General features: G+C 43.3%; 1 protein-coding gene across 1 annotated transcript in view; it reads left to right on the top strand.

Annotated features, from left to right (window-relative positions):
- The window catches only part of LOC135884110 (vertebrate ancient opsin-like), a 165153-nt gene that overhangs the window by 99348 nt on the left and 38946 nt on the right, over positions 1-26859 (top strand). The window contains exon 3 of the mRNA XM_065411403.1: positions 1938-2171. Within this exon, the coding sequence (XP_065267475.1) occupies positions 1938-2171 (234 nt within the window). The remainder of the gene's footprint in view (positions 1-1937; positions 2172-26859) is intronic.

Genomic DNA, 26859 nt, shown 5'->3' with positions numbered 1-26859 from the left:
CAATAGGGGGCTAAGCAGTACAGGGAACTGGTGGCTTTTTGAATGGGTGTTGGGAGTCTATGGGAAGGGTTATTAGACGTACAAGAAGCTGAGAGGTTTATCATCTGGTCCCAGGTGGCAGAAGAGAATTTCTATCATGTTAAGGTGAGACACCCCTGGAGTTCCTATTTATCTGTTTTAAGTTAATCATCTTTCAATTTTGGCAGTCTTCTTGTTCTTGTCTCCCGAGAAAGACTGAGTAGAAGCATCTGATCTACTTTGCCAGAGCTATAGGCTTAAAATATAAAGCTAAGTAAATAAGTAAATAAATAAAAATACTTTGGGGGAATTTTAATCTCATTTTACTGTAAGCAGGAAAACTATGGCTCAGTCACTTTAGATTTCTCATGAAAAAGTACATAAGCACCAATGTTGTGGTTAACTGCATCATTCAAATCTCGTCAGGCCTCATCCAGAACTCATTGCAGTCTATAATTTTTATATACTCTTTTAAATCAGTTGCCTGTGATCAAATACACTTTAGAGCAGTCACAGCCTTCAGTTCAAAAACTGCACTATCAAGATATGCAGTCCAGTGGCAGAGAAAAATGGATCTTGAGTACAGCATATCCAGTAAGAAATGAGACATAGTTCATTCAAGTTTGTGCATCTTCCAGCAACATCATACAACTTCCCCTGACCAGGAAGCAATGATGGGGAAGTAGTAGGTATCCCTTTTCGATCAGTACTACACTAATGGTATAAGATTGATTCTATGCTGGTGGAATTGCAAAGCTTTAGAACTGACCACTTGTGATGCTTTACAAATCCAATGGACCTCTACTCTCCACAGATGGGAGTGGCCTCAAGCCCCTAAAAATGTAAGCCAGAGTGGTTCTGTTGAACTAGTGAAGTCAATGGAGCTTTGCAGACTTACACCAACTGATGACTGAGCCCATTGGAGGGCTAGCCAGGGTACCCCAGCCAAATTCCAAGTAGGAAAATTGCATTGTGCCTCTCTAAAATTACCCCTGTACATCCATCCACTCCAGATTAAAGTATTTTCCAGGTCCTAGCAGTTTAGTGTTGCTCTGTGCTGCCAACATTTGCCCAGTTCTGCCCTGAGAAGGCTGCATTTCAGTAGTTAGTTGTGTTCCCCATCTCCATGCACTTACAGATGAGCAGTTGGCATCTTTCCCTATTCCCCTGAAACATGTTACTAACAAACAGCACCACACATTCAAGGAGCAGGGGATGCTGGAGCCAGACCTTACCACCAAACTGACTGACCATGGCCCCAGGAGACCAGACCTGTTAGACACTCACACAGCCTAGCGCCCAAGGGTACACTGGGCTGGATTTCTGTCCAACAACTGCTATTCAGGTGCAATAAGCCTAGGGTAGGCCCCTTAGCACAACATTTTACACACAAATGTAGCTTGCAGATGGCTTTTGGTTTCCTCTGGATGAAAGGGGCCATCATTAATTCTAATGAGCCCAAGTCAGACAGCGGGAGGGAAGGAGAGCTGACTAGAGTTTGGAGGAGTACCACTGTTAACCAGAGGACCAGGGGAAGGGAAGCCCTGCCCAAGCAGTGCAGAGGGACTCCCCAGCACAGTGGACTGAGGGAAACCCTACCCAAGGGGAAAAAGGGTAAGAAGCCCATGAAGCTGAAGGAGCTGGGACCTGGAGTAAGGGGGCAGACCTGGGTCCCTTCCCTGCTCCCCACCTCTCCTCTACCGGGGCACTAGCACAGCCCTCGATGCCCATGAATAGGGGCAAGAGGTGGCACCCTGACCCACCACACCAAGGAAAAGCGCAGGACCCACTACAGTAGCGTCGGCCACTTGCCACAACTGCTAATGCAAGTAACTCAGACATATTTCCCCCCATTTTCAGCATTAATAATTATACACACTGTTAATATTTCTTTCACAATCCTGTTTTCTTTATTTTAGGTGAGTGGTGTTACTAAAGGAATGGGCCGGACAAGAGAGCAACGTGTACTGATCATGGTGGTTGTGATGGTAATTTGTTTTCTTCTTTGCTGGCTGCCATATGGGATCATGGCCCTGATAGCTACTTTTGGAAAACCTGGTCTAATTACGCCATCCGCCAGCATCATTCCATCAGTCCTTGCAAAAAGTAGTACAGTCTACAATCCAGTCATCTACATATTTTTGAACAAACAAGTAAGTAAAGTTATATCCCTAAGGTCTGTTCTGATGCAATACGTGTCATGACATTGTAGAAACAAATCTTTCTTTTTAACAGGGACATTTTTAGAATAACCATGTAATGAAAATGACTATGGAGCAGATCCTCAGTGGGTGTAGCTCCACTGAAGTCTGCATAGCGACATTATTTTACACCCGCTAAGGATCTGGTTCAACAATGCAAAATATGCCAAATGTAAAAGAAAGTAATGGAGCTCTAATCCTCCAAAAGCAAATGGTGAAACTCACCAGGGAATAAGGAGGATGCCAAGGACGTAGATTAAAAATGTGTGTGACAGAAGGTAGTGAGCATGGAGACCAGCTTCCTAAATAAAGAAGTTGGCAAGTCTGGAGTATTAAAAATAAAACAAACCCTGAACAACTAACTAAAGTTTCCTTTCTCTTAGGCCTTGGCTACACTTGGCAATTCACAGCGCTGCCGTGGCAGCGCTGTCGCGGCAGCACTGTGAAGCATGAGTGTAGTCGCGCCGCCAGCGGTGCGAGAGCTCTCTCGCAGTGCTGTAAGTACTCCACCTCTCCGAGGGGAGTAGCTTGCAGCGCTGCGAGCGAGCGTGCAGCGCGCTGCAGGCGCTGATTACACTGGCGCTTTACAGCGCTGCACTCGCTGCGCTGCAAGCTACTCCCCTCGGAGAGGTGGAGTACTTACAGCACTGCGAGAGAGCTCTCGCACCGCTGGCGGCGCGACTACACTCATGCTTCACAGTGCTGCCGCGGGGGGGTGTTTTCACACCTCTGAGTGCAGCAAGTTGCAGCGCTGTACAGTGCCAGTGTAGCCAAGGCCTTAGTCAATTATAATTTGCCATCCAAACAAAGAGTTAAGAGTTAGACACTGAACAGAGGAAATCATTGTGTCAGCAAGCTTGGCACCAGGTTCCTCAGAAATGTACTTCAGTCTGAAGTTTTTCTCAGGTATAGGCAATCTCAGCGAACCTACACTTTTCCATTCTACCTACTCTCCACCACATTATGACCAGCACATGAATATGGTTACTCTCTTCTCCCACAGCCTTTTCCTTCCTGTTTCACTTTTCTTGTCATCCTCTCAAATCCTTCAGTCATACTTCTGTCATCGTCTCCTCGTCAAAAGCAATTGTAAACAGGAAATCATCATCCAATGGGGGCATTTGTAAGGGGGCCCTGCAGAGTTCTGCTCTTGGCCCAATGCTATTCGATTTCTTTCACAATAGTGAAAGTTAATATAAAATCATTGCTGGTAATGTTTACAGAGGACACAAATTGATGGAATGATAAATAATGGGGGAGATAGGAGGTCAGACTCAATGATCATAATGGTTGCTTCTGCCTTAAAAATCTATGAATATTCCTATCCTCCCTCTACCTCGCACATCCACTACTCCCATACACAGTCCGCACTGCCTTTCCCCTCCTTCTTCTCTGTCTTGAAGTCATGCTTCCTCTCCCACACACTTACCTCTGTCCACTCCCTCCTCATAATCCATTTACTAGTCTCTCACCCAAACCGAGTTGTTTCCAACGCATTTTTCTTTCAACGCTGCTCTCATTATGTATTTATTTGTCTTTTGGCTACTTCACAATCTCCAAAACTCCTGGCCCTGCAAGCCAATGAGAACCTCAGTTGTGCAACTTCATCACAAAATATGCTCAAACACTTTGAGGAGAAATACACACAACATAGCCAAGTTGGCAATGTCTTTCTTTACATAGTCTGAATTTCAAGCACTGTTAAATGGATGTGAAAACAGGTTGATTTTTTTTAAACCATCATGATCATCACATTTCTTAACTAATGTTTCAACACTAGAAACCCGATTTATTTTTATTTATAGAAGTAAACTTCTGGCTGGAATGAAGGGGAAGGGAATGAGCATTTTAACAGATGGATGGAAGTAGCTTTATATACAAATGTTATAGTCTGTGCAGTCATTTAGAATATTAACAGGACTGAGTCTGTGCATGTTTTGTGGTAAAATATAGGCCATTCAGCATGTAGGTAAATAGTGTTTAACAAATTTCACTCATTAACTAATGTCCAAAATTACTAGTGACATACAATCCTCTATGATATGGGTACAGGAATTTATCAGCATGGAAGAGAAGAAAGAACACAATGTGTGACTATTAACAGTTAAAAGCATAAATGCCTGATCTAGAATGCTGTATTCAGATTTTTATAGGAACAATATTCCTGCTGTGAAGGGGATGCAGCACAGAGCTGAATGATTTTGCATTTTAATAATATCTGTAAAGAGGAAAGTCTAGAGCAGCTGTCAGCTTTTCCCACTGGGGAAGAAGAGACATAATGGTGACTTAAAATGTATTTAAAATTAGGAATACATTCATTGATTTTGAGAGAGAAAATGTTCTGCATAGATGAATGGTTGTGGGTACAACCTACCATTATTTAGTGAAGAGCAAACAGGACACTGAGGAATTGCTACTGCCCTGGATTAGCAAGTGCATGGAACAACTTGACAAGAGCATCAAAGGCTAGATGCTATGGGTCTGATTTACAGCTTCATTACTCCAGTGTTATACGATGGTAACAATTGATTTCATATAATTCTGTTCTTCTGATGCAGTACAAGACACTGGCCAGCCAATAAGCTGGAATTACCCCTTTTATCAGAGGGGGGGAAATTATACTGTTAAATTGTTTGGGTACAAATAGTTATAAGTATCCTAGTTCCAACTCAATGTGAATTTTACCACAAATATATTCTATCTATATGGCTGTCATAATTTTTTCAAATAAAAGTGGCAAAATGAAATGTAAGAAAAGCTCACAGATCAGACTGAGGCAACTAGACAACAAAAAAGGGCATTGGCCTGGGTGTTAAGAGATAGCGACAAAGCACTGAGATTTGGATTGCATTAGGGAGAATAAAAGAGGAAAGATGTGCTTTGCCTATAAACTTTTCCCTAGCAAAGAGTCATATGCACACTTTCCAAGTTTATGCTCACCTCACACCCCATCACACTACTTAATTGCTCCCTGAGATTCACTTCATATGCAAATCATAGAAGGCAATATTCAGGTATTTTGAAGTCCAAGCCTGTAGGGTATTTTGTCCACTTGACTCACTCTCACATTAGAGAGAGAAGGTAGGTAATTCACCTTTCCCAGACAAGAAGAAGAGCTCTGTGGAAGCTCAAAAGCATGTCTCTTTCACAAATAAAAATTTGGTCCATAAAAGATATTACCTCACCCACCCTGTCTCATTAATATCCTGGGACCAAGATGGCTACAACAACAGAAGACATGTTTAACTGTTGCCTTTATCTGTTAGAGTTCCGGGAAGTGTCAGAATTACTGTCCTGTCCAATAAGTGCTTAAAGGAAAACAATTCTGCTTGGGAGACACTGTGGCTTCAGAACCAAAATAGCACCTTCATTCTGGAGCCTGATTCTCACTTATGTAAGCGGGGGAATGGTCCCGCTATTGTGGGGAACTTTCCTGGCTTCTGCACTACCCCGGTGAAGTGGGCTAGCGAAAGGATCCGAGTCCTCGCTCCCACTTCCTTTACCCAGAGGCCTCCCTGCCCCTGAGGACTCCCCTTCCACTCTCCTGTCTGGCAGAGTCCTCGTAAACCCCGACAAGGCTGGGCCCAGGATTCCTGGGGGGCTTGACCCCCAACCCTGCTGTGGTCACCTAGGACAGGGGCTAGGGTGTCCCCACTCCGGGGTACTCTCTCTGCACTGGGCACCTCCCTGACCCACTGATCATTACATACAATTTAAAGCAAATACAAGTTGTTTAATTAACAATTACTTTTAAAAAAGAATAAGGAAAAATGGGAAAGGTTAAAGGAAAACCCATCACCCTGCTCCGAGGCAGGGAACATTACAAACAGTGTCTCTGGAACGTCAGGGCAGTTCACTGTCTGTTCCTTGTAGGTCCCAGGCCTCCTTCTCAGGCCCTGGCTGTGCTGCAGAGACGCTGTGGGTTGGACACTTGTTCTGGCGGTGGCCACACGCTCTCAGGCTCTAGGTGGCAGGACCCTTCTTCCCAGCGTCGCCCCTGCCCTGTCGGGGTTACGATCCCCCTCCAAGTCTGGCCTGCAAGGCCTCTTGGCTGAGGCGTCTCCCTGTGCTGGGCCCACTGCCCAGGGTCCCCCTCACTCTCCCCAGCTGCTCACCGCACCCGGCTCTGGACTGCTCCAGCCCCAGCTCCACTCTGCCTCAGCACGGCTGCTGCTGTTGCTCTGCCTTCAGCTCCCTGGGCTGCTTCTCTGGCTCTGGTTGCTACAGCTCTGCCCCCAGGACAGGTCTGCTCTGCAGGCTGCTTCTGTGACTCTGCTCCCAGCTCTGACCTGCTTCCTGGCTGCTTGTCTGGCCCCTCTGGCTCTGGTTGCTGCAGCTCTCCTCCCAGGGCAGGTCTGCTCTCTCTGGGGTGTGCTCTGGCTTTGGGGCTGCAGCTCTGCTTCCAGCAACTTAGCTCAGGCCCCTGCTCTCTCCTTAGCTCGGCCCCACTCTGTCTGACTCAGGCCATTCCAGTTCACACGGAGGACAGGACCCCCCTGGCCTCCTGACTCGCTGATTAGCCTGCCCGCCCTGTCAGTCAGGCTGATCTGGAGCATTGGCCTCTCCCCATTGTTCCTGGGGACTGTCAGTCTCAGACTCCTGATTTGCTGTCGACCCTTCCCCTTTTAGTGCTGGGAGCTAGCCAGCCAAAACACCCCCACTGAATGTTAGTAAGGGGGCAACAGTCCCCTTACACTTACAACACTTGGGCAGTGTAAAAAGGCCTTCAACTGAGTGTAACTTACATTTACTTTGAGGTCGCTTCGGATGCTGGAGGGATGTAAAAGGGTCTTAGTATAAATGACAATCAAGCTCTTCAATTTCATGGTGAACTTTTGTGACTGCAGTGGTGTTATGTCTTCAGCATCACATGCTTGGGGTAGGAGGGGGAACATCAGGGATCAGCCAGTTGGGTCAGATGTTTTAATTATGACTCATAGCCCCCTGTAGTAAAATCTACAAGTCATTTCCTGCAGAATATGGGCTTGTTTTTGAATAATCTGATATCTTGCTTTGGGAGGGTGATACAGCTTGTGTGCAGAATTGTGTCTGGAGCTCTACGGGTCACATGTAGTCTGCCTCTTTCAATTGCAATTTTTAAAAAAGTTTGTTGAAACCATAAAAAGAGATCCGTTCTCTTCAGAGAGCAGCCAGCTGTGTGCTGATGAGCATTCAAGTGAAATGTATTAACATGTTAAATAATGTAAAGATGCAAGTCCTAGGATGCAGCCTATTAGAGCAATCCCTCCATATCTAGAGTATTTTCCAGCTACCCTGTGTGTGTAGAGATGTGGTTGTTACCCCTGAGGAGCTAACATTTTCCTTTGCCCTTGAGTTCCACAAAAGGGCCGGGCTCCGCTTTGTGTATTCTCTTCCTAGAAACAAATCATGTAGGTGTTAGAGAAGCAAAGCACCTGTTGGTAATCTCTCCTATCTCTAGGGCAGTAAAAGATTGTTTCTTACAGTACATTTTCTGGTGTCTTGACCAGTCTAGGTTTTACATTTCCCAAGTGATGGGACTTCCACCACTTACCTTAGCAAACTATTCCACAGCCAGCTAGGTCTGATTGTCAGGAGACTGTTATTGATAATTTTAATTTTTCCCTTAGTGTCATCCATTATATCATGTCACTCTCCAATAGGCCATCTTAAATAGTTCTTCACTCTCCTTGGAAGAGCTGATAGGAACTTTTTCACCACAAACAAAACATTTCACAGAGACAAATCTGTTTCCATAAAATTTTTATCAGGAAGATTTTTGGGTCATAAAGAGACTTTGTCTATAGGTGGGTGGTTAGGCTCCTAGACTAGATCAAGTCCCAGTACTGCCTGATTTAGAGTAATGGAGGATGAAAAACTCTGGTCCAAATCTGGCAGAATGGAGACTTGAACTGGGCACTCTTTATCCCAGGCCAGCACCAACCCACTCCTGCAAAAATATTCAAAAGATTTTATTTTCATGCCAATGCAGAACAAAAACTAATTTTGAAAGCTCAAAAGTTGTCACGAAACAGAATTGTCATCCTCTGGTCAGCTGTACTCATTGTATTTACAGTCCTCAACTATGGCCAGAATGCTGTGAGGTCTCCACGCACACTTTCATAGTTGCTTGAGTATATATATCTGGGCACTCCGTAACATCTGCAGCATCTTGGTCAGCAGAACTATAATGGTCAGCTGATAGTTTAGCTAATCTGGGCTGCTGCCATTCAGTAAAAAAGTCAAACTTTTCTCCCTATGAAGCCTTTCCTTGTCGAAGATTATTTAGTTTGGATTGGAGCAATCTATGACTGTAGAGACAGAGTGGTATCTTGAGGGGACAGATGTTGAGGCCACTCTGCTTGAGTTTAAGCCAAACTTACACACCACCTCCAGCCTGTGCCACATGCTCTTCCCTTCCTCCCCTGGGGATTCACATGATCAGCATTAAATTGCTGTGTCAGTTTGGGGAAAAGAATGCTCCCATTCAGTCTTCATCGATCCTGGCAGATGCTTGAAATGGAGGTAGGAGTTCTGAGCAAGGGGGCCTCAAATTGCCTAAAGACATTCTGTTGAGAAGGGCTCAAAACTAAAGATTAGAAATGGAGTAAAGCCATCTTGTTATTCTTGCGGCTCCGGGACTGGTGAGCGGTACTGTGTTTAGGCCAAATAATCCATGTCAGTGGTTAAGCAGCACTTAAGAGAAGATACTGTTGCACAGCAGTCACACAGCACTGCCACTCTGCATGGTGCTCCGGAGTCATGTTTTATCTCTTTTGCTCATTCTTCTTTTGTATTAGGAGGATGTGACTTGACAGTGGGTTGTGTGTGTGATATGGTAACAAAGTTAAACTGGTGTCCACTGTGCCAGGACCAATCCTACAGAAACTACTACCAAATCTCTGTATTTCTTCTCTGCTTCTTAGCATTTCACTGGGGAGGTTATACATACGTTGTCAGTGCACTTTGTGAAGTTACTGTGAAATGAAAGATGCTGTGTACAACGTATCTAACATATGAAAATAACCAGCCAAATATATATAGCCAGTCATAGGGATACTGTACATACTTCCCCAGGGAGAGCATTTCAGCAAGTTTTCCATTATGAGTAAAAATCCCTGGGGCCAGATGCTCAACTGATGTAAATCAGCATACCTCCACTGAAGTTAATAGAACAATGCCAGTTTACACCAGCTGAGGATCTGAGCCCTGGGCTTTTTTTCCATTCTGGTCCTTTCAATCATATATTCCCTTCTTGCTTTAAGAAAATCACCCTGTATTATTATAACTATAACAAGCACATTCAGCCCAATATTTTAGTTTGTGTTAGTCTTACAGGAGGAAGAATTTATGATTTTCCAAATTGTTTAATTACTGCCAATATTTAGAATAAATCTGAAGATTTAAATGAGCCTAATACCCAGGCATGAATCTTTCTTAAGATAGAGATATGGTTGTAAGTAGTGTCAGAGTGGACTTCCTCTCCCCTGGCATACAAGCAGCACACAGCTAGAGCAGAGCCTTGCACTTTGTATAATGGTTTGCATTAGCATATCAGGATAGGAGCATTGTAAATTCCCTCTGCACAAGTGGTAAATGATTAAATAAGGGAGAAGGAAGTGGATAGTCAGACCCATGAACTCTAACCTCCCTGCCCCCGCCCTTTTTCAGAGTACAAAGAAGACCCAAAGGAAAATCATCCTTCTGCTTTCCTAAATTGAATCCGATCTCTCCCCTCCCACACTGGTGACTCCTTTCTTCTGTTTGCTTTATAGGATTGCCAAAGAAAAGAGCTCTCCCTACATCTGCTCCCCAGATATTTAACTCTTCCCTGCCTGATTCACATTCCCCAGACTTGGCAGGAAAGGCTTAGGGAGTGACTGTTTTCTTCTACTAGGGATCTGACAACGGACCCTTTATCAAGTCTGACAGGGACCCTTCAAATTCACCTGTTAATTGTCTCTCTTTGCGGGAAGGGATATTTATAAAACAAAATCTCAAATGCACTGAAATTGAGAACAGAGCAGCTGTAAAGTGTGTCTGTTCCTGATCATGACCTGCATGCACTCCTCAAGTTTTGCTTCTCTTTGCTTCTTTCAGAGGTAATTGCTCCGCCACTGCTCCATTTATCCTGAACACGTTATTAAACCTAACTACAGCAGGAAGGCATATCGTATCAGTGCATTTCACAATCATGTGAGCATGGGAAGACTACAGAAGTGCTTGTTTCTCAGTTATAGCAACAAGTATTTGGGATTTAGGATTAATGCATATGGGGATTTAATTTGAAAAACATACATAAAATCTTATCAAATGAGGTTAGAAACACAATTCCTGACCTAAAAGAACAGGAGTACTTGTGGCACCTTAGAGACTAACAAATTTATTAGAGCATATGCATCCGAAGAAGTGGGCTGTAGCCCACGAAAGCTTATGCTCTAATAAATTTGTTAGTCTCTAAGGTGCCACAAGTACTCCTGTTCTTTTTGTGGATACAGACTAACACGGCTGCTACTCTGAATTCCTGACCTGAACTCCATGTTTAATGAGGTCAGATATTCATCTCTAGTTTCCTTTTACAGCACGGGAGCTGAATTTCAAAATTCATGTGTTACTGTTATACCATAATTTTTCCCCCATAGTGATTCAGTGGGAGGAAAATTCCCCTGCCCTTTTTTGCATTCAGTACTTACAGACTTTAATAAAAGCATTTAACAAATTGAGTGAAAATTGATGCTTGGGTAAAATAATAGCAACAATCAGGAAGAAACAAGTCTTCACATTAGAGCAAGTCACTAGCTTAGAGATTTTATTGTGGGAAACAGCAAAACTTCCTGAAGTTGTAAAGCATCAGTCTTATTTTCAGATCTTAGAGTGTAAGGAGGGGACATAATTTGTCTCATAGCATAACATGTGTTGTTTAGTAGAAGGTAATGATCTAAGTACATGTACTTATCTCATAAGGCGATCTCAGAGTATAAATCAATCATGTGTTGTTCAGTTGGGCAGGGGGTTCTTGGCTGAGGTGGGAAGTCAGAGTTTCCACAGGTATCTGTGTACATTCATCACAAAGAGCTAGATGTCCACAGCTAGGAGATGGTTATCTTTGGCTGTTGGGTTTAGGTGGCTGGGAGGAAGGAATAGGTGGTATCATTGGCTGGAAGTGGAACAGGATGCGTTTCTAGAATCTGGGGCATATGGAATAACTTGGAAGTTAACTTGCTCAGCTATTAGAGTTCCTAAACACAATATGCAGTTACCATGTACTACAGCACCCTAAATTGTGTGAGGCTCTTTACCTATATAGGAGAACACAGGCATGCAATCCAAGGCCCTGACCTGCAAACACAGGCTCTGTCAGCTATCAGCACAGACAAAAAAAGCAAAAGGCATGGTTTGAAAATGAATGCCAAATATCTATGTTCAGAAAGAACCCTGGAGGATTTACTATTTTGACTTGGCTGATTGTTCTGATGGGATGCAGATCCCAGAGAACAGAGAGCTCTATAGACTGCACTAATAGCAGGCAGGATGGTAATTATTTTTAATACATTACAGCACTCAGATACTAAACTGATGGAGGCCACAGAAAAGTTCAGATAGACTACAGCACTTAGATGAGTTTTCTTTCTTAGTATGCAGATTTTAGTGAAGTGGAGAAAGGCCATGTTTAAGAAAAAGCCACCAGAATCATTGCAAATCATGTTTCAATCTCCTTGCTTGTCTTTGTATTTCCCAATACATCACAAAACAAACAAATCCAGTTACTCTGCATGATGGGCTCTTCGGATTACTTGGGCCTGCATCCTCAAAGGTAGATTTCAGTGGGATTTGGGTGCCTAAATGGATCTGAAGCTCAGTGTGTAAGCTGTAGTTGCATTTCTGCTTGCCCTTTTCACCAGCCCAGAATACACAAGTTTCTCTGACCATGGTTAAATTGACTGTGCCACATTCTTCTCAATTGGTTCATCTCACCAGAAAAAGAAAGGGGAAGACAAAAGTTCCCCAGGCATGAAACATGTCCAGAAAAGAGACTGCAAGAGAGCCTTTAGCTCAACTATATTTTGATTACAATGTTCCTACAGCTTTATGACTTATAATGGAAAAGATCTTTGGCAGTCCCATTGACTTCAGTGGAATGATGCCAACCTACAGCAGCTGAGAATCTGGCCCCAAATGTAATAATTTTCTCACTGAGAAAAATCCAGGAAGGGACAAATAAAGGAAACCTGTAAATTGGTTTTACCCCATATCCCTCTTAAAAAAAATCTGATTTACAAAAAGAAGCCAATTAAAAATGTTCTGCATGCTACAAAGATCAAGTCCCAGATCTCTACTTCTACTTGCAGCCCACTCTTCTCTCCACCCACAGAACAATCAAGATGAAATATTTGGGATAAGCATTAGAATTGCCAACACTTGGCGCTTAGGTAGACACTATGGACACTTTTAAACTAAACAAAGCTTATTAACACTTTCTAGTAATGTGTAAGGCAGCTATTTTGACACCTTTGCCTGCCCTTGGGAGAGAGAGTCTTCCTTTCTCACAGTCAGTCCCATACAGTGCTTCAGGGCAAGGTAAGTTGTAATGAACAAAATGACATTAATACAACACTAAGGGCTAGACCGTGGCTTGCATTCCCTGCCAGGAGTCTACATGCATGGTGACTATTACAAGTCTCGAATCCTCACGTGGTTATTCACCATCATCTGGGATCAGGACACTATGCCTCAAGACTTCAAAAATGTCTCAGTTGTCCATGTATACAAATACAAAAGTGATCAAGCAGTCTGTGACAACCATCATTATATCTTGCTTCTTTCCATTGCTGAGCAGGACACATGTCAAGATCTTCTCAACAGACTCTCCACCATCACTGATATCATCTCAGACACAGTGTAGCTTTTGCACATAACGTGGATTAGCGGATGTGCTATTTTGCTGCTCGGCAAATACAGGAAAAGTGCTGTGACCAAAACTGTGACCTCTATATGGTGTTTGTAGACCTGACAAAGGACTTTGACACAGTTAGTTGCAAGGATCTCTCAAGCTAAGGATCTAGCACTAAGTTGGGCACCTGCTAGGGTGACCAGATAACAAATGTGAAAAATCGGAACAGGGGGTGGGGGTAATAGGTGCCTATATAACAAAAAGCCCTGAATATCGGGACTGTCCCTATAAAATCGGGACATCTGGTCACCCTAGCACCTGCACAAATTCGTCACCATTGTGAGCACTGTCCAGGATGACATGCTTGCTAGAGTGCTGGAAAATGGTGCTTCATCAGAGCCCCCCTGTCACAAATGGCATTAAGCTGGGTGTGTGCTCACACCTATGCTAGTTCGCATTCTTTTTAGTGCTATGCTGCTTGATTCCTTCAAAGACTCTCAGCAGGGTATTTACATGCAATTCTGCACATATGTTAATACCTTCAATCTCCAGCGTCTTCATGCTTGCACTAACACGATCAACTTGTTCATCAGGGAGTTCCTTTTTCCTGATGACTGTGCACTCTTAGCACATGCCATTGAAGACATGCAGTATCTAATCGACAGTTTTTCTAAATCAGCAGAGCTGTTTTGACTGTCAGCCTCAAGAAAACTGAAGTGCTTTACCAGCCTGCTCTGAAATCGCAGCTGATGACATAGTGCTTAATGCGGTAGAAAAATTGTTATCTTGGCCACAGCTTATTTACTAATGCCGGGATCAATGATGAAATGACACAGCACATTTCTAAAGCCAGGTCTGCCTATGGTCGACTTTGTCGCTGCCTGTGGAAGGTGAGAGGCATTCAACTTCACACCAAGATTAATGTCTATTGTACAATGGAGTTAAGCAATCCTCTCTGCGGATGTGAAACATGGACACTCTACAGTGGGCAACTGAAGCAACTAAGGCATTTTCACATGTGCTGTCTGAATCTTATCTGTAACATCAAGTGGTTGGACAGCCTAGCAAACATTGTAGTCTTGGCACAGTGCTGTATGACTAGGGTTGAATCTCTAATCATACAGAACCAACTTCGCTGGGCTGGTCACTGTGACGTTGCACTCCATATGATTTTATAAAATGAGTGTGAATATAATGTAACTGGAATATGCTTCATGCAAAAGGTCTCTTGTACGGTATCATTACAAAGCTTATAATCTACTGAGTGTGGTCATCCTATTTGTATAAATGTATCATTCTTGTATCTGAAACTAGAAATATGAAATATAACTCTGAGGTCCTATTGTAACTATGCAAAGTGTGGGCCATTAATGGAGGTTTGGAATCTCGATGGCTCCCATCAACTAGGACAATTGGTTGTAAATGTTTTTTTTACTTGCAAGCCTTCCTGTGAGTCAGGCCAGGAAGAATGAAGGCTTGGGGTCTCACAGGACATGTGACCATATCACCTGGTACTGGAATCCATCTAAAACCTGGGGCTTTTCCATTTAGAAGGAGGGGTGGGGACCCAGAGAGACAAAAGATTCCCACCTTGTGCCAAAGCTATATAAGGGGGTGGAACAGACCAAAGGAGGTTCCAGTCATGAGAAATCCTCTAGCTACCACCTGAGCTGGAACAAGGACTGTACCAGGAGAAAGGATTGGGCCCAGACTAGGAAGGAGTCCAGTCTGTGAAAGAAGCTTATTGAAACATCTCTGAGGGTGAGATCTAATCTGTAATCAGTTTCTTAATGTATTAGGATTAGACTTGTGTGTTTTGTTTTATTTTGCTTGGTAATTTACTTTGTTCTGTCTGTTATTACTTGGAACCACTTAAATCCTACTTTTTATACTTAATAAAATCACTTTTGCTTATTAAGTAACCCAGAGTAAGTAATTAATACCTGAGGAAGCAAACAGTTGTGCATATCTCTCAGTGTTATAGAGGGCGAACAATTTATGAGTTTACCCTGTGTAAGCTCTATACAGAGTAAAATGGATTTATTTGGGGTTTCGATCCCATTGGGAACTGGGTATCTGGGTGCTGGAGACAGGAACACTTCTTAAGCTGTTTTCAGTTAAGTCTGCAGCTTTGGGACGCGTGGTTCAGACCCTGGGTCTGTGTTTGCAGCAGGCTAGCGTGTCTGACTCAACAAGGCAGGGTTCTGAAGTCCCAAGCTGGCAGGGGAAATGGGCTCTGAGGTAGTCTCAGCACATCAGGTGGCAATCCCAAGGGGGTCTCTGTGACCGAACCCGTCACAGTCACCTTGCACATATGGATGATACACAACTTCCCATATCTTATAGACAGCTGAAAATGGGAGCACATAATGGGGGGAGGGATAGCTCAGTGGTTTGAGCATTGGCCTGCTAAACCCAGGGTTGTGAGTTCAATCCTTGAGGGGGCCATTTAGGGATCTGGGGCAAAATTGGTACTTGGTCCTGCTAGCAAAGGCAGGGGACTGGACTCAATGACCTTTGAAGGTCCCTTCCAGTTCTATGAGATAGGTATATCTCCATTTATTTACATTGGGAGGCCAACAAAGATGACACAAGGACACTCTCAAGGCTCACCTAAAGGCTGGCTATGTCAACACATGTGCATGGGAAGCTGCTGCTGCTGCCACCAAAACAGGATGGTAGTGATCTTGTTGGTCTGCGTCTGAAGCCATTGAGACCAGCCAAACAGAATAAGCCAAAAAGTGTGACTGAGGAAAGCAGGCTGTAGCAAAAACACATGGCCAAAACACATGGCCACGTCCGCCCGACACACAGACGCATCTGCAGATACCTCATTGGTTTACATTCAGACAAGACGACACATTGAAATAGAAACTTACCCTGATACGTCAACCATGACAGGAGACTGCAGCAACAGCAGCATTTCCAGCCTGCTCTGGATGGAGGCAAACAGGAGCCATGCTGCTGTTGGATGCCCAAAGAGGAATAATTGCTGACTCATCCAGAATTGAACATGCTCACTCTGTCTCAAATAGGGCCCAAAAAGCAACCCCTTCTTTAGTCTGCTGGCTTGCCCCTCATGCTCTTTCTCTCTCTCTCTCGGGGAGGAGAGTGTTACTGTCAGCATTATCCATGGACAGGTATAGAACTCCCACCCATATTGTGGCTGACCTCTGCGCCCAGCCCAAAGTGGGGGAAGAGTCTTTGCATACTCCCTTCTCTCACATTGAGAAGGACTATAGGGCCTTGTCAGTACCCATTAAATTCAACGTGTCAGGCTTCAGCCATTTTTTGCTGGAATCTTGTTTTAAAAACAAGTTACTAGAATGTCTGTCTGGTTTTTTTTTTTTTATTGTGAGAAAAGTGGGTTCTTCATTTTCAAATAACTCAAATCTGACTGGTTGGATTTTGCCCAAATTCCATCATCTCCTTTCCCTGCCCCTCCCCCCCATTATTATAGGGAGACAAAGCATGGGACATTTCAGCCCCAAAAGTTCAGATGTTTCTGAAAGTGATGAACATGCATGCACAGAGCATTATGACAAGTACTGTTTTGGAACCTTAAGTCTAGTAAGCACAACCAGCAGCCACTGAATTATTGGATAGGCTGCTACCCAGCTAATCTATCATGCATTTTTGAACATGTCCATTCATGTTAGGTGGTATATATTTTTGGTGCTTTCCTGGGGGGTTGATTTCTCCCATCCATCACCCAACACTGAGAACACAGCTCCCACCAAGGCCAAATTCAACACTGAGGCACACAAAAATCAGTGGACCCTTTTTGAAAATGCGTGCCCTGATGGCACCCCAAGGAGATCAACACAGCAGGCAGTGAATTAACTGAGTGCATCAGAAGCAGCTGTAACTGTTCTTAGGAATGGGATAACAACTTCTAAACACATCTGTGTATTGAACCCTTAAACTCGCAATAGAAATGCATATAAAATGTCAAGTGTCAGGGAAAGTGGTAATTTGTTTTAGTGTTTCCTGTCTCTGGGCACTATCTTGCCTAGGGTCAATGTCAGATGGACAGGCCTATGATTACCTAAGTGGTCCTGCTTATCTTTTTAAAATATTGGCACAACATTAATTTGGAATGTCCACAGTGTTCCAAAGCTTATTTAAAAAAATCAACATTAATGGTCCAGTGAGCTCTTTAGCCAGCTTTTAAAAACTTTTTTGGGGGGCAAGTTATCCAGACCTGCTGATTTGAAGATGTCTAAGCTTAGTAGCTGCTCTAACATCCTCCTGAGATACCAGGGATATGAATACATCATCTGTTTTCAATGTACAACAACAAATAACCATCTACTTCATGGACACTAAAGTTTTCCTGGATATTTTCAGTGGGCTGTTTAATTGTATACTTGACCTGGTAATGCTTGCATTCTCAAGACCTTCTGGTCTTTTTAAAAAAATGATTGTAATCTGGAGGAAAATGAGATGTTCAGAACATCTAATTCAGTCCATACACTGCTGAAACTGCACTATTTTGGGAGATGTGGGATTATTTCATATAATAGATCCATGCAATAGCTCAGTATGGAGCATACACAGAGACAACTGTCGTATAAATCAATAAATTACAAGGCTTAAGGTCTTGTTTATTGATTCATGAGCCACTTCTTTTTGAATTTTTCAATCACACTCACTACTCTTATAGGTGATTTTAAAGAAGTCTTTTCAGCTGAGAAATGGTTTCCTCAAAAGGGCCTGTGCAAGTTGAAAATGAGGTGAACCAAAAAAACAACAACAAACAAACAAACAAAAACCCCAAGGATGACTGCACTGTAATATACTAAAGCAAGGTAATGTGCAGTTATCACCACAGTTAACTCTTCAAATCCAACAGAGCAAATGCAACTGACAATCAAGGCATATAAACAGTAAGGTCTCTATGATCTGGAAATATTTTGTGTTGAAGTGGTATTTAATTGTAACATGGGTTTCAAAATCTGTGTGTGTGTATATTACACGAGAGAGAGAGAGAGAGAGAGAGAGAGAGAGAGAGATAACAGCTGTGAAAAAATCAAGGCAGGAACATCTTAAATTTCATTTTCTAAAAGTTAAACAGTTAAAGCCTGAATTTAGAATGCACAACAGTTCTACAGAATGAGGGAGAAACCGCATCAGGTTGTTTTTTCAGTTTTATAAGTAGTGTTAAATTCTGTTACTAACTACAGTTATTGTTAGCTAGTTATATTTGTATTACAACAGCATCAATTAGATTGTGCTAGGCAATGTACAAAGATATAGTAAGAGACAATCCTTGTTCGAAAGACTATTATCTAGTTCAGCGGTTCTCAAACTGTGGGTCGGAACCCCACAGTGGGACACAAACCGGTTTTAATGGGGTCGCCAGGGCTGGCGTTAGGCTTCCTGGGATCCAGGCCAAAGCCAAAGCCAGAGCCCCACCACCTGGGACCAAAGTCAAAGCTCAAGGGCTTCAACCCTGGTGGCGGGGCTCAGGTTACAAGCCCCACAACTGGGGCTGAAGCCCTTAGGCTTTGTTCCCCCCGCCCCCATCTGGGGTGGGTGGGCTTGGGCAGGCTCATGCTTCAGTCCCCCCTCCTGGAGTCGTGTAATAATTTTTGTTGTCAGAAGGGGGTCACGGTGCAATGAAGTTTGAGAACCCCTGTCCTAGTTCTAAGGCTACATCTACACTACAGGGGGGGTCGATTTAAGATACGCAAATTCAGCTACGCGAATAGCGTAGCTGAATTCGACGTATCGCAGCCGACTTACCCCGCTGTGAGGACGGCGGCAAAATCGACCTCCGCGGCTTCCCGTCGACGGCTCTTACTCCCACCTTCGCTGGTGGAGTAAGAGCGTCGATTCGGGGATCGATTGTCACGTCCTGACGGGACGCGATAAATCGATCCCCGAGAGGTCGATTTCTACCCGCCGATTCAGGCGGGTAGTGTAGACCAGGCCTAATACAAATGTAACAAGGGTTTGACAAACTGGAGGGAGTACTATGGTAACAAACACCCACACCTTCGGTTTCTGGATTAAATATGTGCATTTTCCCACTGTTTATTCATCTGGAACCTCTATCCTGCTGTTGTTATTCAGGCAAAACTTCAATGGGAGTTCTCCTGCTGAAGTCTACTCAGTGGGTGGGGCTGCATGCTCAGGTCCTTTGCTACATAAGTAATAAAAGGGAGTTCATCCTTCAGAGACAGTTAGTTTTCTACAAGGACACCCAGTGCATAGACAGGGCACTTAAGGGGGAAAGAAACAGGTGTGCATTCAAGCTAAAACACAATAGCATTCTACTGAGTGAGTACAGGCCTGATCCAAAACCCAACGAAGTGAATGGAAAGATGCTCTGTAAATGCATCAGTGCCCCCAGTGACAAGTTTGCCCCCACTTTCTTGAAGAATTTATTGCTATTTCTAAACCTTTGTTTAGAAAACTTTGCTTAGTGCCTGGATGGTATGATGATAAACACCTATTAATTAAAAAACAATAGATGACGCTCTCCAATTAAAAACACAAATGACAGATTATTAATTCTAGACTCTGTTCTTTTTTCTCTCCAACTGGTCTCGCCCTGGCCTAATGCAATGAATCTTTGAATGGAAATCTATCCATTTTAGCTCACATCAGGTATTCAATCCTGAGTCTTATGAGGGGAGATCACTGGCTTTTCAAGCTTTTCCGAGAAAGCTTTCTGGGGATTGCTTACCACACTTTGAAACTATCTTAAAATTGTGTTGCAGCTGTAGCATATTCCAAACTAAGTAGATAAAATATACAGCATCTGCTTTCTCGGTCAGTAATGCGAGTTGCTAGAATTCATATTAGACGTTCACTGCAGATGAAATTCACTCCTAGCATATAGCCAGAACAAGCTATGGGCAACGCTTTAGCCCTAAGTTGAGGGCGTAAGTGGGACATGAGTGGTGCCTGGGATTTATGCTGGCTCTCCACATAGTGGTGTATTTCATGCTGCCTGTATAACTCAAATGTGGTCTTGTGGCACTACTGCTCTGCATGACACAGGCACAGGACAATGGCCTTGGTGAATTGTGTAACAAGACATTGTTCAAATCTCTAAAATAAACAAATACAGATTCATGGTCACAGAATTTAGGTGTTGTTCACAGTATATAACTTTGTTATGCAAAATGACACCTTTGAGAAAATGAATGTTAATTGGCAATAGATGGATTAGTACCATAGCCATTCCCAGGCTGCCTCTCTTGTGCCACACAACTACAGCTCACACAGTATGTTGTGTGTGTGTGTGTGTGTGTGTGTGTGTGTGTGTGTGTATAGAAGTCAGTTGGGAGTAGAAGATTTTGACTTCAGAAAACATCATGTAAATATTACCATTCACCTGGAAAATCTTTAATTTGTTACTTCCTGAAAACTTATCGTCTACATTCACCTTCTGATGCAATTTTTTGAAGACTTAAATCATGCAAACATGCTGCAATTTCTAATTACTGTCAACACAAACCAAGTTATTTATAGCACCCTAAAATATTTTCTTCAGTATAAACAAATCTCTCCCCTGCGGTCTTCATCATTATTTTCTTCCCATAAAAATTCCAGGTAGAGGCATACACAGCAGACACCAGTGGCAGGATTCCTGTCATCTCGGAAAAGTGGAATTTGATTGCCCTGTATGTCATTTTCAGTCTTCAGTTCCTCCCAGCCCGTTAAATGGAAACTGTGAGTTGAGGCGAGTTGAAGACTAAAAATGCTGTGCAGAATCAAGGTAATGTTTCCTCTGCTGAAGAACGTCTGCTCTGGAGGAAGCCCATAGAACACTCATGAATAGAAGGCAAGGTAGGTAAGAATATGTTCAGTTTTGTCCTTTGCAATTGTTCTGGTAAGAGTTCAGAATCCACGTGAAACAGTAAAATATTGTGGCACTTCTGACAATATAAATAAATCTGATGAAAGGAGGAGAGAGAGGCCTAGTAAGCCTTGTTTTCTTTGAGGGTTTTTATGGCTTGAAAGGAGGAGAGAGTTTACATTTGTACAGGTTGTCAGAGCCAAGCTGGAAAGATGCAGAAATAACCTTAGTATCAACTATCCACGGTGTTTTCCTCATTGCTCTAGGAAGTACTGTACAGTCTCCAGGAGAGACATCACAAGTTTCCTCCTTTCTCTGATACTGTGTTTTAGTCCCTGTGTCTTTACTCCTGAATATATTAAACATCATTATATTTTGTTCTAATACAAGCTGTATAATGTTTCCTAGTTTCCAAAGAATCCTCAACATATTTGCATGTGTGTTTTCAACCTTCTTATGGCCATTGCTTCAGTGTAACTCCAGCTCGCCAGGTGAGGGTGAAGTTAAATACAGGATATCAGTGTTATTAGTAAAACTAGGTATGGTTAATCTGTGAAATAGATGTTAAATACTACAAGACCAGGTTCCATTGAAGTTTATGGGAGTTTTGCCATTGAGGTCATTGGGGCCAGGATTCACCCCAGGCATAGTTTGGATATAGCCTTCAACATTGGACATTTCTGTAGTATATTTAATGTTTGGCAATGACTTTTTTTTGGCAAAAGCAATCCCATGGTCATCTATGCTACAGAGAAGCTGGCTATGAATTATCCTAGATCACTTGCAGGACTTCCTGTAGCACCAACCTTCTGGGAATGCTTTCAGGCCTTATAATTCTAGTCATGCTCTTTTTATGTTAAGATTCAGGCCCTGAGTTACCTGCCCATGTTTTGAAGGATCCACTCATCTCTCTTCTTATTCAGGGAAGTATTGGTGGGATGAAGTCATTATTATACTGAGCAGTTAAATATCTACCTGAGGGTATAACATGACATATTAAGAAGCACAAGTAAATCTAAGCATAAGGGACCTGATCCTAAGACCACTGAGGTCAAAGGAAAGACTCCATTGACTTAATGAGCTCTGAAAATCTGACTCAGAGGTGCCTCAATCTGTGTACCAACTTCTTGTACATTCAATTTGAGCCTGAAAGGTGCTGAGCACTTGAAGACAGTGGAAGCTTTAAGCTCTAAAGCACCTGTAGACACTCAAGGCCCAATTTTCACAATGCTCACTAAAGTCAATAGGCGCTGAGGACACCACACAGGACTAGAAACCAAGCAGCCTTCAGTTATCAATACAAGTGAACATGCATGCAGTCAGTTACCAATTTTATATTTGGAAATTGCTATTTGTACACAGCAGCATGATCAAAAACAGGTACACAAGATTAGTGCACAATTGAAGATGTGTGACGGGATCCCAAGGGTACAACCAGGAACTGTGGGACTCCTGTGCCCTCTTAAACCTCCAGCCTGGGCTGGCTCTCACAATGATTTGCCAGTGACAACGGTGCCTGGAGGGGTTTGCTGCTTATCATTCAGCCACCAGCATACAGAGACACACCCAGCTAAGTTGCATGAATGCTCTCCAAGCCATTCATGAATGATTTGCTGGTGTTTCCCAGTGTGTCTCCCAAGCCCCCAGTCTTGCAACCCAGATATATACCATCTTGCACTGCGCAAGACCTTCTTTTGAACAGTCCAAACTTAGTCTGCCACTTCATCAAAGGCAGGGCCGGCTCTAGGATTTTTGCCGCCCCAAGCAGAAACAATTTTGTCCGCCCCCCCCCCCTGTTTTTTTCTTACCCCACCCCCGGCCCCGCCTCAGCTCCACCCCTTCCCCAAATCCCCAGCCCTGCCTCCTCCCCCAAGGCTCTCAAGCCTAGGAGGGAGGGGGAGAAGCGGCGCGCGCGCCGCGGCCACTCAGAGTCTCCCCCTCCCTCCCAGGCTCTCAAACCTGGGAGGGAGGGTGAGCAGCGGTGCGCGAATCAGCTGTTTCGCGCGCCGCGGCCGCTCGGGATCTCCCCCTCCCTCCCAGGTTTGAGAGCCTGGGAGGGAGGGCAAGCAGCGGTGCACGAATCAGCTGTTTTGCGCGCCGTGGCGCGCGAGCGGCAGCAGCGGAGGTGAGCTAGGGCGGCCGGGGCACATTTTTAGGGGCGGCATTCTGGCGCCGGCCATGCCGCCCCTAAAAATGTGCCGCCCCAAGCACCAGCTTGTTTTGCTGGTGCCTAGAGCCGGCCCTGATCAAAGGAAAGGGACATGCACCAGCATTTGTAACCTGAGCAGATTTCCCAAGCACTTCAGACAAACTCACTAGTAAGGATGAAACATTAAAATAAGTTTGACTACAGAAAGACAGATTTTAAGTGATTATAAGTGGTAGGCATAAAGGTCAGAGATAGCTACCAAAGAAAATAAAATGTAAGCACACAGTCTAAATCCTAAACCTTATTAGACTAAGCAGTATTTGGATCAAGCAGTTTCTCTCACCCCACTGGATGTTGCAGGTAGGTTACAGTTCTTAATAAACAGGCTGATTTTCCTTCTCAGCCTGGGACCAATCACCTCAGTCCAAAGTCTTTATCTTATCAGCATTCTTGTTGCCTTCAACGGAGGTGGGGGAGGAGAGAGGTAATCGCATGATGCCACTGTCTCTTATTTTATACCCTCAGTCTATGTCTGGGCTAGTATTCTCCAGGCATGTCCTGGTGGAGCTTGACGAGTCTCAGAGTTGAGCAATCCCCACTGTGTGATGCTTGTGCAACTCTTACAGAATTGTAAATCCCTTGTTTACAACTCATCTGCTGATTAATAATTGTTTAATGCCCACACGGGTGTGGGTCACCTCCATTGTTGTCTCTGGAGAACTAGCAGTGGCCAACTCCCAAACTCACAATGTATTTCAATAACCATACAATGAAATCTCAACTTCATACACACTAATAACACTGGTCTACAATTTTTGAGAAGTCGTCTGCTTCAGAGATAAAATGTGCTATTTATTATGTATTTTGATGTGCTGAATTCAAATATGACAATTAAAACAACTGATTGGCTATGTTTCTAAGATATTTAAGTTTTTACATTTTATGTTTATGTATATTGTGTAGATATTAGAGTTTTAATCATAAATTGTAAACCTAGGTCTTTTCATGTGTTTATGGTTGCTTTACATGATAATATTTCACCTGTCCTGTTTATGTAACACTTTAAAAATCAGCAAAAGGGTTATATAAATAAAATTTATTATGAAACAAAAGGCAAAAAACTATTCTGTACATAGTTTAGTCCTATTCAGTGTCTACTCGGCGCTTCTTGGCTTGTCTCTTGTATTCATTACATGGAGCATCTCTTGTCACTGTCCAGCAATAGTCTGCAAGCATTGATGGGCTCCATTTGCCCTGATAGCGTTTCTCCATTGTTGCAATGTCCTGGTGAAATCGCTCGCCATGCTCGTCGCTCACTGCTCCGCAGTTCGGTGGAAAAAAATCTAGATGAGAGTGCAAAAAATGTATCTTTAGTGACATGTTGCAACCAAGGCTTTTGTATGCCTTGAGGAGGTTTTCCACCAACAACCTGTAGTTGTCTGCCTTGTTGTTTCCGAGAAAATTTATTGCCACTAACTGGAAGGCTTTCCATGCCGTCTTTTCCTTGCCACGCAGTGCATGGTCAAATGCATCATCTCGAAGAAGTTCACGAATCTGAGGACCAACAAAGACACCTTCCTTTATCTTAGCTTCACTTAACCTTGGAAATTTTCCACGGAGGTACTTGAAAGCTGCTTGTGTTTTGTCAATGGCCTTGACAAAGTTCTTCATCAGACCCAGCTTGATGTGTAAGGGTGGTAACAAAATCTTCCTTGATTCAACAAGTGGTGGATGCTGAACACTTTTCCTCCCAGGCTCCAATGACTGTCGGAGTGGCCAATCTTTCTTGATGTAGTGGGAATCTCTTGCACGACTATCCCATTCGCAGAGAAAACAGCAGTACTTTGTGTATCCAGTCTGCAGACCAAGCAAGAGAGCAACAACCTTCAAATCACCACAAAGCTGACACTGATGTTGGTCATAGTTTATGCACCTCAAAAGTTGTTTCATGTTGTCATAGGTTTCCTTCATATGGACTGCATGACCAACTGGAATTGATGGCAAAACATTGGCATTATGCAGTAAAACAGCTTTAAGACTCGTCTTCGATGAATCAATGAACAGTCTCCACTCATCTGGATCGTGAACGATGTTGAGGGCTGCCATCACACCATTGATGTTGTTGCAGGCTACATGATCACCTTCCATGAAGAAGAATGGGACAAGATCCTTTTGACGGTCACGGAACATGGAAACCCTAACATCACCTGCCAGGAGATTCCACTGCTGTAGTCTGGAGCCCAACAGCTCTGCCTTACTCTTGGGTAGTTCCAAATCCCTGACAAGGTCATTCAGTTCACCTTGTGTTATGAGGTGTGGTTCAGAGGAGGAGGATGGGAGAAAATGTGGGTCCTGTGACATTGATGGTTCAGGACCAGAAGTTTCATCCTCTTCCTCTTCCTCGTCTGACTCAAGTGAGAATGATTCTGGTGCATCAGGAACTGGCAGTCCTTCTCCGTGTGGTACTGGGCGTATAGCTGATGGAATGTTTGGATACTGCACAGTCCACTTTTTCTTCTTTGACACACCTTTCCCAACTGGAGGCACCATGCAGAAGTAACAATTGCTGGTATGATCTGTTGGCTCTCTCCAAATCATTGGCACTGCAAAAGGAATAGATTTCCTTTTCCTGTTCAACCACTGGCCAAGATTTGTTGCACAAGTGTTGCAGCATATGTGTGGGGCCCACCTCTTGTCCTAATCTCCAATTTTGCAGCCAAAATAAAGGTGATAGGCTTTCTTAACCATAGTGGTTATACTGCGCTTTTGTAATGCAAAAGTCACTTCACCACAAACATAGCAGAAGTTATCTGTACTCTTCACACAAGTACGAGGCATCTCTGCTCACTTTGGCTAAACAGAAATGTGTCCCTTTGCAAAATCAAACACTGACAGATAAGAGAGCACGACACTGTATGATTTTTAGAGATGATATAGGGCAATTTGTTCAGCAGAGTGATGTAAGCTTCGTTATGATTGCATCATCCATGACTTCTAGGAATAACATGATGCAATTCATATCATGTATGATGCAATACCAGCTTCAGATTGCATCATTCATTGTTTTGCCTAAAAAGCAAGTACTGTCCAAACCCAGTAATAGATTTATTCATAGATCCAGTCAAAGATGTATTTTAGTCATTTCTGGTTTAAATTGAGATCCCTTCCCTTTATAACTCACTTATCCTCCGCCATTCCCAAGTCAAGGGTCGTATATACTGACCCAATAGCATATCTTGAAAACTGGAGCCAAGCAACAATTTTAAGCATCATTTTCGTTCTCAGTGACCCAGAATTAGTAAAGTTTGACTACATTTATTTCAGAAACATTTTGGCTGTAGAGCAGTGTAATATACATATTTTGACAGAACAATGGGTTTCAGCAGATCATGACCTTTCATATGAGATATTTTACATGGCGTGCTTTGTATGAAATATCACAACTGTATAGGAGTGGTGAATATTGGGGTTACAGGGTGCTACTTTCTGATACAGTGTGTCACAGGATGATCCTTAGAAAATCTGTCTCTAAATACCCAACATCAGCAAAAACACGGTCATTGGCTAACAGACACTAGAATGGAGTTCAGTGGGAGTCAGAAGTCTTTTCATTGTTTCAGTGACAGATGGATAAAGCCCCAAGTATCTCAGCAATTTAGTTATTCCAAGCAATTCAGCACAAAAAATTAGCTACTTTGCAGTTTTATGGTTCCATAGGTTTACATATCACTTATGGACTCTAATGACTCAGCATCTATTGAACCCAAATATTTCCGACTTGGACTCATCTGTGACCCAAATCTACAGC

Source organism: Emys orbicularis, chromosome 9 (genome assembly GCF_028017835.1).
Source record: "Emys orbicularis isolate rEmyOrb1 chromosome 9, rEmyOrb1.hap1, whole genome shotgun sequence".
Lineage (NCBI taxonomy): Eukaryota > Metazoa > Chordata > Testudines > Emydidae > Emys > Emys orbicularis.
This window is presented reverse-complemented; position numbering and strand designations above follow the sequence as displayed.